At 42.5% G+C, this 12,037-nt stretch overlaps 1 protein-coding gene across 1 annotated transcript in view; it reads left to right on the top strand.

The window, feature by feature from the left end:
• The first annotated feature begins 2,191 nt into the window (after positions 1–2,191).
• The window catches only part of LOC137380166 (5'-nucleotidase domain-containing protein 2-like), a 77,119-nt gene continuing 67,273 nt past the window's right edge, over positions 2,192–12,037 (top strand). The window contains exon 1 of the mRNA XM_068051909.1: positions 2,192–2,560. Coding sequence (XP_067908010.1) covers positions 2,302–2,560 — 259 coding nt within the window. The 5' untranslated portion in view covers positions 2,192–2,301. The remainder of the gene's footprint in view (positions 2,561–12,037) is intronic.

Here is a 12,037-nt window from a genome sequence, read left to right as displayed (position 1 = left end):
AGGAGGAGAGGTACAAAGGTGGGAATGTTTTTGCAGGGAATTCCAGAGCTTAGGATCTAGACAGCTGAAGGCACAGCCATCAATGGTGGGTTATGGAAATTGGGGATGCACATGAGGCCAGAATTGGAGGAACGCAGAGATCTCAGAGGGTTGTAGCAGTTTAAGGAGATAAGGAAGAGAGAGGCCATGGAGCGATTTGAACACTAGGATGAGAATTTCAAATTCAAGACATTGCCAAACAGGGAGAAAATGTAGGTCAGCAAACGTAAGGGTTTCAAACGCAAAGATGAAGGAAACTTTGTGCAAAGTAGGATATGGGCAGGAGAGTTTTGGATGAACTAAAGTTTAAGCAAATGGAGATTGGGTTAAACTGCTTAGACAAACACTTCCATTCTGTCCACAAATATGACCCCGACCCCTTTCTGTGATTTATGACTTTAACTCTCCCCTCCTATTCCCATTCTCCAAACTAAATGCAAATTCCAGGACCAGAGGGTGAGATTGCTCTTGGGCAGTAACGCCAAACGACAATAATAAATTACAAGCCTACATTGCAGCTCGCTCATTCTTTCCCATTGTTTTCAAATGTCTTCCAGTCATAGGATTTTCTTTATGCGGGCCTCTCCCATGTTTTTTTCATCTTTTGTTGTTTTGATGTATTTCGTTTTGCCTCCCTGAGAAAAAAATTAGTATCAATTTCTTTTCTTTTGGGCCTCCTTATCTCGAGAGACAATGGATACGCGCCTGGAGGTGGTCAGTGGTTTGTGAAGCAGCGCCTGGAGTGGCTATAAAGGCCAATTCTGGAGTGACAGGCTCTTCCACAGGTGCTGCAGAGAAATTTGTTTGTTGGGGCTGTTGCACAGTTGGCTCTCCCCTTGCGCCTCTGTCTTTTTTCCTGCCAACTACTAAGTCTCTTCGACTCGCCACAATTTAGCCCTGTCTTTATGGCTGCCCGCCAGCTCTGGCGAATGCTGGCAACTGACTCCCACGACTTGTGATCAATGTCACACGATTTCATGTCGCGTTTGCAGACGTCTTTATAGCGGAGACATGGACGGCCGGTGGGTCTGATACCAGTGGCGAGCTCGCTGTACAATGTGTCTTTGGGGATCCTGCCATCTTCCATGCCGCTCACATGGCCAAGCCATCTCAAGCGCTGCTGACTCAGTAGTGTGTATAAGCTGGGGGTATTGGCCGCTTCAAGGACTTCTGTGTTGGAGATATAGTCCTGCCACCTGATGCCAAGTATTCTCCGAAGGCAGCGAAGATGGAATGAATTGAGACGTCGCTCTTGGCTGGCATACGTTGTCCAGGCCTCGCTGCCGTAGAGCAAGGTACTGAGGACACAGGCCTGATACACTCGGACTTTTGTGTTCCGTGTCAGTGCGCCATTTTCCCACACTCTCTTGGCCAGTCTGGACATAGCAGTGGAAGCCTTACCCATGCGCTTGTTGATTTCTGCATCTAGAGACAGGTTACTGGTGATAGTTGAGCCTAGGTAGGTGAACTCTTGAACCACTTCCAGAGCGTGGTCGCCAATATTGATGGATGGAGCATTTCTGACATCCTGCCCCATGATGTTCGTTTTCTTGAGGCTGATGGTTAGGCCAAATTCATTGCAGGCAGACGCAAACCTGTCGATGAGACTCTGCAGGCACTCTTCAGTGTGAGATGTTAAAGCAGCATCGTCAGCAAAGAGGAGTTCTCTGATGAGGACTTTCCATACTTTGGACTTCGCTCTTAGACGGGCAAGGTTGAACAACCTGCCCCCTGATCTTGTATCAATTAGCCCTTGTATATTCAACAGGATTTTTTGGGGCTTTCTTTCAGTTCTGACCTAGGGTTTATATTTTCTCTGCACCTTTTGCATTTCCGGCATTTTCTGCTTTTATTTCAGATTTTCAGCCGTTATTTGTGATGAAAGGAGCGATTTCCAAGGAGATTTGCCGACAGCAGCGTAATTCAGCATCAGTACGCGCAGAACTGTCTGAACCCCCTTCATGGTTTTCTTCAGCGGATTTTGACGAGAACCTAGAAATTAACATATGCCCCCCTCCCCCAATTTTTTTTGCAAGCGGAGATTTCCCAAATTGGATTGGTTGCCAGCCGCAAAGGCAGGGTTTTGATTGGAGAATCCTTTGTTTGTGACGGGAGCTTTTCGTCTGATCAAGGGAATACGATTAAAGCCTGATCCGTGCGGTAAAGGGACAGATTGCTGCAGCGTGTCCTTAAAAGGATCTCAATCCACACGGGTGGACCACACGTCTTGAATGAGAGAATTCTGAGTGTAACATTAGCACTATGGCTAGTTTACTTGCAAAGTCTTTGTCTGCCTCTTTGCAGTGGAAGACAATGAAGTTTTCCGCCGCTGCGGGTTATTGCACTAAAGGTGTTGATGTGTCCTTCGATAGCTACGAGAAGCGAGGTCAGGCGCCGCACCAGAGTCCCTTCAATAATCCAGCAGATTCCAGTGCAACCAGCAGAACTAATGCCACAGGGAAGATTGAGAACAAAATTTATCTGTGGGGTCGCTACAATGAGATGAAAAAATTAGTTCATGGTAAGTAAGTCTGGCCAATGAATGGTTATTGATCACTTTGAGTGCATTCTGTTATTTGTTTTCTGGTAATAGCTCACATAGATTTGAGAGCTTTTTAGATCTCTCCAGCACATTCTGAAACATATGCATCGATAGTATAATGTGTATGCTTTTACAAAAGTGAGTTATTTAAAATTTTGTGTTGATTTTTTTCTTTTTTAATTTAACCTTTTATTTTGAGTTCACTATATGGATTTATATTCATAAATTATATTTAGGTGCACCGCGCACTATTTCATTTTGAAGCAATAAATATTTTGAACTGTTCACATGTAAAGCCCATAGCAAACTTATTTCTTAACAGCTCAATATAGCGTGCTGATTGGACAGTTCAATTTTCGAATTAGGAGCTAAACAGAAATATATTAATATAGATCAAATAGTTAAAATGAAAATTTGTTTTCACAATGTTATATAATGAAGAAATACTGAATGAATGTATACATCCGTTTTAACCTTAGCTCAGTTTTAGCACTCCCAATTGTGAATGACTTGAAGACTCACTCCAGAGACTCGTCATTAATCACGTTGCTGTTTGTGGGACCAGGCTGTTTGCAAATTGACTGCTGTGTTTCCATGCATTATTTGTGAAGTGCAGTATAAAATATTGTTGGTAAACGTGAATAGTCAGCGTGGGTTCAGCAAGGGGAAAATGCCGCCAGAAAAATGTAAACGTCCATTGTGTCTTTGTTGACCCGACAAAGGCATTCAAAAATGACAGTAGAAAATTGGGTGTCCAGATAAATTTAATTGAAATGGTCAAACAATTCCATGATGGCTTGAGTGATGGAAGATGAGGACAATTTCATCTTGCCTGTTGCAAACGGTGTTACAAATGGTGTTGAGGAAGGATGTGTCCTTGTCAGTGTTTTGTTTGCTGCTTTGTTTTTCTTGGCTTTCAATCATCTCAAAATTGAAGTTAAGGTCAGATTCAAGACTGATGGGAAGCTCTTCAACCTTTAGAAGACTACAGGCTAAAATCAACTAGATGGAGGAATTTGACTGTGAACACCTATTTGCTGATGATTCTGCTCTTGTGGCCCACTCCCAGGATTAGATGCAAACAAACTTGAGCAATCTTGCAATAGCTTGCCAGCAGTTTGGCATGGCTCAGTCTTAAAATGAAGGTGGCACTCTTCAAACCAATCCCAAGCACGGACATACCATCAACCTATCATTACTATCAATGATCACATGCTTCAGGCTGTGGACAGATTTACCAATCTGGGTACCACCCTGTATAGAGATCCATTGATATAAAAGAGAGACTTGCATTTATATAGTGCCTTTCACAACCTCCAGTCGTCTCAAAGTACTTTACAGGCAATGAATTACTTTTGAAGTTTTACAATATAGGAAACATCTAGAAGCATCCTGCAGAATCGCCAAAGCCAAATTAAATTTTAGCAAACTTGTTGAACACCCCTGGGACAAGAGAGCCATCAGCCTGCAGTCAAATCTCATAGTATACAAGACCTGCTGTTCTGATAACCTTGCTTTATACCTGTGAAGCTTGGGCAACATATGCATGCCACATTTAAGAAACAGAATTACTTTCACTTAAAGCTGCCTGAGGCAGCTAATGAAGATCAATAGCAAGATAAAACCCCTGACACACAAGTTCTTAAATAAAAGCCAAATACTGCAGATGCTGGAAATCTGAAATAAAAACAAAAAAGTGCTGGAAATACTCAGCAGGTCTGGCAGCATCTGTGGAGAGAGAAGCAGAGTTAACGTTTCGGGTCAGTGACCTTTCCTCAGAATATGGTGAGAAACCATCCATGAATGCACCTCATACTATGAGGCCTGTTGAATTGCTGATGTTGAATGTAAACACCAGCTGAGGAAGTCTGACTTGACAAATCAAAGATACCTATCCTGTTACATCTGGATCCACTGTTCACTGTGGGGAGGCTCATTCCAAGCAAAAATTGGACTCATCTGTCATTAAAAAATTCACTGCAGAAACTAATTTTCGGGCTGTCTTCTTTTGTTGTCAGAGGACAAACAATCGAACAAGTTAGTAAATTAGATAATCTATTTGTGAAATAAGGAAAACAATACCATTGATGCACAGAAGGTACATTAGCATCAGTCAAGCAAAAATTCTGGTGTAGGCCCTTTGCTAGAACCCTATTTTTGGTGGTGAAAGAGTGAGCGTTAATGGATGAGAATGCTCAGGAATGCTGTTCATGTTCTTCAACATGAACTACCTTTTTAAGTCTTCCATGTCCTTTCTCTTGGCTTTAATAAATGTAATCATGCATATTTAATACTCTAAATGTATCTCCAAGTGGACATGTGTATGCTGTGCTGAGCTGAAAACTATTTCCACAACTCTGGCTTTACCTGTGCCAACACTGACATACGTCATGGTGTGCACGTCTGGTATGTGCTATTTGGCTGCAATGACTGAATGGCCTACTTCTGTTTCCATGTTCCTATGTATTAGCTAAAATGCTCGCAGAGAAAAGGCAGAGATAAAAAGGTAACAGTAATTCATGGCAGCAATGAAGTTGCAGAATGTACTCATGGTAGGCCACAGTGTGAACTACTGAAGTGTACAAAACAGAGATGTCCATCCATAGACAAACTGCTTTAACAGAAAAATAGGATGTGAGGCCCGCAGTAATATATCAGTTGGAGTGTTCAAAATTCAGCGAGTATGAATGTTGAGTAAGTGGCAAAAATGTTTCTAATTTATAATGTTCGAACCAGAGCTGTTAAATTATGATCCTTCAGAAAGAAGGTATCACAGCACAGAAGCACACTTCTGAAAGGAGGGATACAACTGGAAAAACAGCATATGATTGTGAACTCAATCAATTCACTGTGTGAACTGACAGTCAAGATTTTGGAGGAAAGTAAAATAAATTATGGACAAAAGTAAATAGAATGCATACAGCTAATTGAATTTTCCACGTTGTGCCTTTCCAGGTAATAAGAATTACCTGGAGCATCCAGGACTAGTTGAACTGCAGGAAATACATAGATTGGTTTATAGTGGCCCACATCAACAACCACATCCCCAAAGAGATTTTTAAAAAAATCTGCAGCAAGGTTAAAATATTTCAAAGTAAAACAATTGATACATCCACATTTTTGAACAATAACCCTGATTTTAATGGTATATCTTAGATGTGACAGCAACAAAATAATCCTCATTTAAATCTTCAGGAATCTATTGGACGAAGTGAAAGTTTCAACCATTTTGAGACATTTATCAATTAATGATTCATTTCGTATGGTTGCTCACGACTTAACAACAGAAAAAGAATTTTGACAGTGTGGTCAAGACCTGGTTTTACAACTAAATAAAATTAGCTGCATATTGGGAGGGCACAGATAGACACATGGCAGTACGATATTGTTGCTATAATGGAAACTTGGCTTAAAGAGGGGCAAGAATGGCAGCTTAACTTCCCTGGATATAGAGTTTTCAGGCGGGATGGAGAGGGAGATAAAAAATAGGGGGTGTAGCATTATTAGTTAAGGAATCAACAACAGCTTTGAGGAGGGATGACATGCTAAATGAATCATCAAATAAGGCCACATGGGTGGAGCTCAGAAATAAAAAAGGGACAGCCACACTACTAGGAGTGTACTATATACCCCCAAAGAGTGAGAAGGAGATAGAAGAACAAATATGTAGGCAAATTTCTGAGTGCAAAAACTATAGGGCAATAATAGTTGGGGATTTCAACTACCCCAATATCAATTGGGATACAAACAGTGTGAAGGGCACAGAGGGGACAAAATTCTTGAACTGCGTTCAAGAGAACTTTTGTAGCCAGCACGTAACAAGCCCAAAGAGATGAGGCGCAATTCTAGATTTAGTCTTTGGTAATGAAGCTTGGCAAGTGGATGAAGTAACAGTGGGTGACCATTTTGGAGATAGTGACCATAATACAGTTAGTTTTAGCATAATCATGGAAAAGGACAAAGATAAAACAGGAGTAAAGGTTCTAAATTGGGGGAAGGCAAATTTTATGAAACTGAGAGGTGACCTGGCGAAAGTGGACTGGATGCAGCTACTTGAAGGAAAATCAGTGACAAACCAGTGGGTGGCATTCAAAAGCAGATTCTACAGGCAGAGTAGGCATGTCCCCACAAAGATGAAGGGTGGTACTGCCAAATCTAGAGTCCCCGGTTATCTAGAAGCTTATAGAGTCAGTTAAAGCAGAAAAAGAAAGCTTATGACAATCAGAAAATCTTAATACTTTAGAAAGCCTAGAGGAGTATAGGAAGTGCAGGGGTGTAGTAAAAAAGGAAATTAGAAAAGCAAAGAGAGGACTTGAAAAATTATTGGCAGGTAAAATCAAGGAAAACCCAAAGATGTTTTATCAGTACATTAAGAGCAAGAGGAAAGGGTAGGACCTATCAGAGATGTACAAGGGAACTTATACGTGGATGCAGAAGATGTGGCAGGGCTCTAAATGAGTTTTTTGTCTCTGTCTTCACAAAGGAGAGGGTTGGTGGAGACATTGTAGTTAGAGGAGGAGTCTGAAATATTGGATACAATAAGCATAATGAGAGAGGAAGTACTAGAGTGCCTGACATTCTTGAAAGTGGATAAATCGTCAGGGTCGGATGAATTGCATCCCAGGTTGTTAAAGGAAGCCAGGGAGGAAATAGTGGATGTGCTGAGGATCATCTTCAAATCCTCACTAGATACAGGCAAGGTACCAGACGATTGGAGGTCTGCGAACATTGTACCATTGTTTAAAAAGTGTGCGAGGGATAGGCCAAATAATTGTAGGCCAGTCAGTCTGACCTCGGTGGTGGGTAAATTTTTAGAATCAATTCTGAGGGACAGGATAAACTGCTACTTAGAAAGGCATGGATTAATCAGGGATAGTCAACATGGATTTGTTAGGGGACGGTCATGTCTTACTAACTTAATTGAACTGTTTGAGGAAGTAACTAGGAGGATTGATGAGGGTATTGCAGTGGATGTGGTCTACGTGGATTTTAGTAAGGCATTCAACAAGGTCCCGCATGGCAGACTGGTCAGTAAAATGAAAGCCCATGGGATACAGGGGAATGTGGCAGGTTGGATCCAGAATTGGCCCAGGGACAGGAAACAAAGGGTAGTGATTGACGGATGTTTTTGCGAATGGAAAGCTGTTTCCAGTGGCGTTCCACAGGGCTCAGTGTTGGATCCCTTGCTGTTTGTGGTATATATTAATGATTTGGACTTAAATGTGGGAGGCATGATTGGGAAATTTGCTGATGACACAAAAACTGGCCGTGTAGTAGATAGTGAAGGGGATAGCCATAGGCTCCAGAATGATATCAATGGTTTGGTTGAGTGGGCAGGAAAGTGGCCTTTTTAAAAACATCGTGCTGAGTTTCACAGCTGACAGCTGCTGAAGCAGGAATGCGCTTCCCAACTTTGACAGTCTTTGTAAAAGCCCGCCAGAAAACCCTGAATCTGTCCGTTGTTGGGAAGTGCGTTCCTGGTTCAGCAGCTGAACCGTGAAACCCAGTGCGATGTTTTTAAACAAACAGACTGAGTACAAAGCTGCTGTGCTGAACCCTCCAGTTCAGTGCAACTGTCAGAGCGAGGGAGAGAGAGAGAGAGAGAGGGCAGTGGGGAAGGGGTGGGGTGGGGGGGGGCGTGGGGTGGGGGAGGGTGACAGGGGGAAGAAACAGAGAGGGGGAGACAGAGAGATGGGGAGACAGAGAGAGGGAGGCTGGGGGTGGGGGGTGGGGGAGAACACAGTGAGCGAGGATGACATAGAGAGAGGAGGAACAGCACAGAGGGGGGAACACAGGGAGGGAGAGAGAGACAGACAGAGAGATTACGATCACTCCTGACAGATGGATTTCCATCCAGAATACTCTGCATCGCTACATCAAGTGTGTGGGCAGAGATTGACTACTTATGCAAGCTAAAACAATGCCAAGTATGTCACTAAATTAGTTTTCACTTTAGTGACAAGAAAGTAAGCCAATAAATTAGTCTTCTCATTTAAAGCTTCTTCACAAAAATGCACATTTGATGTTGTTTTTATTTGTAAGCTAAAATTTTAATGCCTTTATCTTTAGAAATTTTCTCATCTATGGCAAGAACATCCTTCCTTGGGTAAAAAGACCAAAACCAAGGCTCTATACAATTGCAGCAAGACTTCTTTACTCCTGTACTCAAATCCTCTTGCAATAAAGGTCAACATACCATTTGCCTTCCTAATTGCTTGCTGCACCTGCATGTTAGCTTTCAGTGATTTATGAACAAGGACACATCTTTTGTTTCTTTACTTGTCCGATTACCACTCCATTTGGCTGTGCACCACCAACTCTTTTGTCATTTGATTTCTCCCATTTTCCACCCTATCACAGACCTTCCCTTTTGTTCATTTGCCATCCTCCCTCCATTTCGCCTGCTTAAAACCTATTACATTTCTAACTTTTCTCAATTCTGATGAAAGCTTATTGACATCTGCAATATTTTGCTTTAGTAATAGCTATTTTCAAACCAGTTTGTCTCTTTGAAGCAGTACTCACAAATTAGTCAATAAGATGAGCTATGCAGAAAAGCTTGGAACTCTTACCACTTTGCCCATATAGACTGGCTAATATCTCAGGCACAGCACTTTTTCCTTATGGGGGCCCCTCTGCAAATATTAACGCACTCCTGAGGATTTCATCCGAACTTCCGAAATTCTGCTTCAGCTACCCAAAAGAAAACATGGCAACGATTGTAGAATTTTTTTTTATGATTGGTATTTTCAAGCATAGAAATAGCTTGAAGAATTCTAATGCCCTCCCTGACCTCCTGCCACTGCCCCCCAGCATGAAGGTTCTGTTGGGGACAACAGTTTGAAAACCTATGATCTTTAAGTTGGTCTGACTACATTCTTATGTTTCTGTTCCTGTGATTTAAGTCATTGCTGCTATTTCTTTCACAAACCACATTGATTAACTGTTGGAACTTTAATTATCTGCACAACTTTCATATACAGCAGTACATTTCAGTTTGCCCTAGATGTCCACTGAAGAGCACTTGAGTTGGGCAGGAGTCAGAATCAGCAGAATGCTGAGAAAGCCTTTCTCAAGCTCATGTATCTTGCAATTTGCTAAGAAAACACTATATGCCAAATGAGAAATATTAATTCATTGGTTGGAAACTTACATTAGATATAAAATGGAGAAAATCCTACTTTAAAAAAAAACTGGCAGCTAATATTGCCACTGCAATTTGCATCTGAAACACCTTTGCACATTCCAAAGCCCAACTGGAGCCGGATGTCTGAGAAGACCTGGACCCTGAACAATGGCTTGCTCTAAGTGATTGAATTACCTAGGATTGCTTCATTAGCAGGGCAGTCAAGGCAATCCTGACACATTTTCTTTGAAAGAGCAAACCGCTCTGAGTGTAAATGTTGGCATCCTGGGGCCTGTGAAGCCAATTCTGAACTTTGTATCTCATTAGAAGGTTCCAGAGAAGACCCCGAGGGAGTCATGTGACCATCTGTCCATCTCTGAAAAAACTGGGAGTTTTGTCACACAGACGAGACAAGCAGTAACTTTCCAAATATCGACTGGAAATACTATAGTTCGAGTACTTTAGATGGGTCAGTTTCTGTCCAGTGTGTGCAGGAGGGTTTTCTGACACAGTATGTAGACAGGTCAACCAGGGGCGATGCCACATTGGATTTGGTACTGGGTAATGAACCCGGCCAGGTGTTAGATTTAGATGTAGGTGAGCACTTTGGTGATAGTGATCACAATTCGGTTAGGTTTACCTTAGCGATGGGCAGGGACAGGTATATACCGCAGGGCAAGAATTATAGCTGGGGGAAAGGAAATTATGATGCGATTAGGCAAGATTTAGGATGCGTAGGATGGGGAAGGAAACTGCAGGGGATGGGAACAATCGAAATGTGGAGCTTATTCAAGGAGCAGCTACTGTGTGTCCTTGATAAGTATGTAGCTGTGAGGCAGGGAGGAAGTTGTCGTGCGAGGGAGCCGTGGTTTACTAAAGAAGTTGAAGCGCTTGTCAAGAGGAAGAAGGCGGCTTATGTTAGGATGAGACGTGAAGGCTCAGTTAGGGCGCTTGAGAGCTACAAGCTAGCCAGGAAGGATCTAAAGGGAGAGCTAAGAAGAGCAAGGAGAGGACACGAGAAGTCATTGGTGGATAGGATCAGGGAAAACCCTAAGGCTTTCTATAGGTATATCAGGAATAAAAGAATGACTAGAGTTAGATTAGGGCCAATCAAGGATAGTAGTGGGAAGTTGTGTGTGGAATCAGAGGAGATAGGGGAAGTGTTAAATGAATATTTTGCGTCAGTATTTACAGTAGAGAAAGAAAATGTTGTTGAGAATACTGAGATTCAGGCTACTAGGCTAGATGGGATTGAGGTTCACAAGGAGGAGGTGTTAGCAATTTTGGAAAGTGTGAAAATAGATAAGTCCCCTGGGCCAGATGGGATTTATCCTAGGATTCTCTGGGAAGCTAGGGAGGAGATTGCAGAGCCTTTGTCCTTGATCTTTATGTCGTCATTGTCGACAGGTATAGTGCCGGAAGACTGGAGGATAGCAAATGTTGTCCCCTTGTTCAAGAAGGGGAGTAGAGACAGCCGTGGTAATTATAGACCTGTGAGCCTTACTTCGGTTGTGGGTAAAATGTTGGAAAAGGTTATATGAGACAGGATTTATAATCATCTTGAAAAGAATAGGTTCATTAGAGATAGTCAGCACGGTTTTGTGACGGGTAGGTCGTGCCTCACAAACCTTATTGCGTGTTTCGAGAAGGTGACCAAACAGGTGGATGAGGGTAAAGCAGTGGATGTGGTGTATATGGATTTCAGTAAGGCGTTTGATAAGGTTCCCCACGGTAGGCTATTTCAGAAAATACGGAAGTATGGGGTTGAAGGTGATTTAGAGCCTTGGATCAGAAATTGGCTAGCTGAAAGAAGACAGAGGGTGGTGGTTGATGGCAAATGTTCATCCTGGAGTTTAGTTACTAGTGGTGTACCGCAAGGATCTGTTTTGGGGCCACTGCTGTTTGTCATTTTTATAAATGACCTGGAAGAGGGTGTAGAAGGGTGTGTTAGTAAATTTGCAGATGACACTAAGGTCGGTGGAGTTGTGGATAGTGCCGAAGGATGTTGTAGGGCACAGAGGGACATAGATAGGCTGCAGAGCTGGGCTGAGAGATGGCAAATGGAGTTTAATGCGGAAAAGTGTGAGGTGATTCACTTTGGAAGGAGTAACAGGAATGCAGAGTACTGGGCTAATGGGAAGATTCTTGGTAGTGTAGATGAACAGAGAGATCTTGGTGTCCAGGTGCATAAATCCCTGAAGGTTGCTAACCAGGTTAATAGGGCTGTTAAGAAGGCATATGGTGTGTTAGCTTTTATTAGTAGGGGGATCGAGTTTCGGAGCCACGAGGTCATGCTGCAGCTGTACAAAACTCTGGTGAGACCGCACCTG

The sequence above is a fragment of the Heterodontus francisci genome, chromosome 19, assembly GCF_036365525.1.
Source record: "Heterodontus francisci isolate sHetFra1 chromosome 19, sHetFra1.hap1, whole genome shotgun sequence".
NCBI lineage: Eukaryota > Metazoa > Chordata > Chondrichthyes > Heterodontiformes > Heterodontidae > Heterodontus > Heterodontus francisci.
This window is presented reverse-complemented; position numbering and strand designations above follow the sequence as displayed.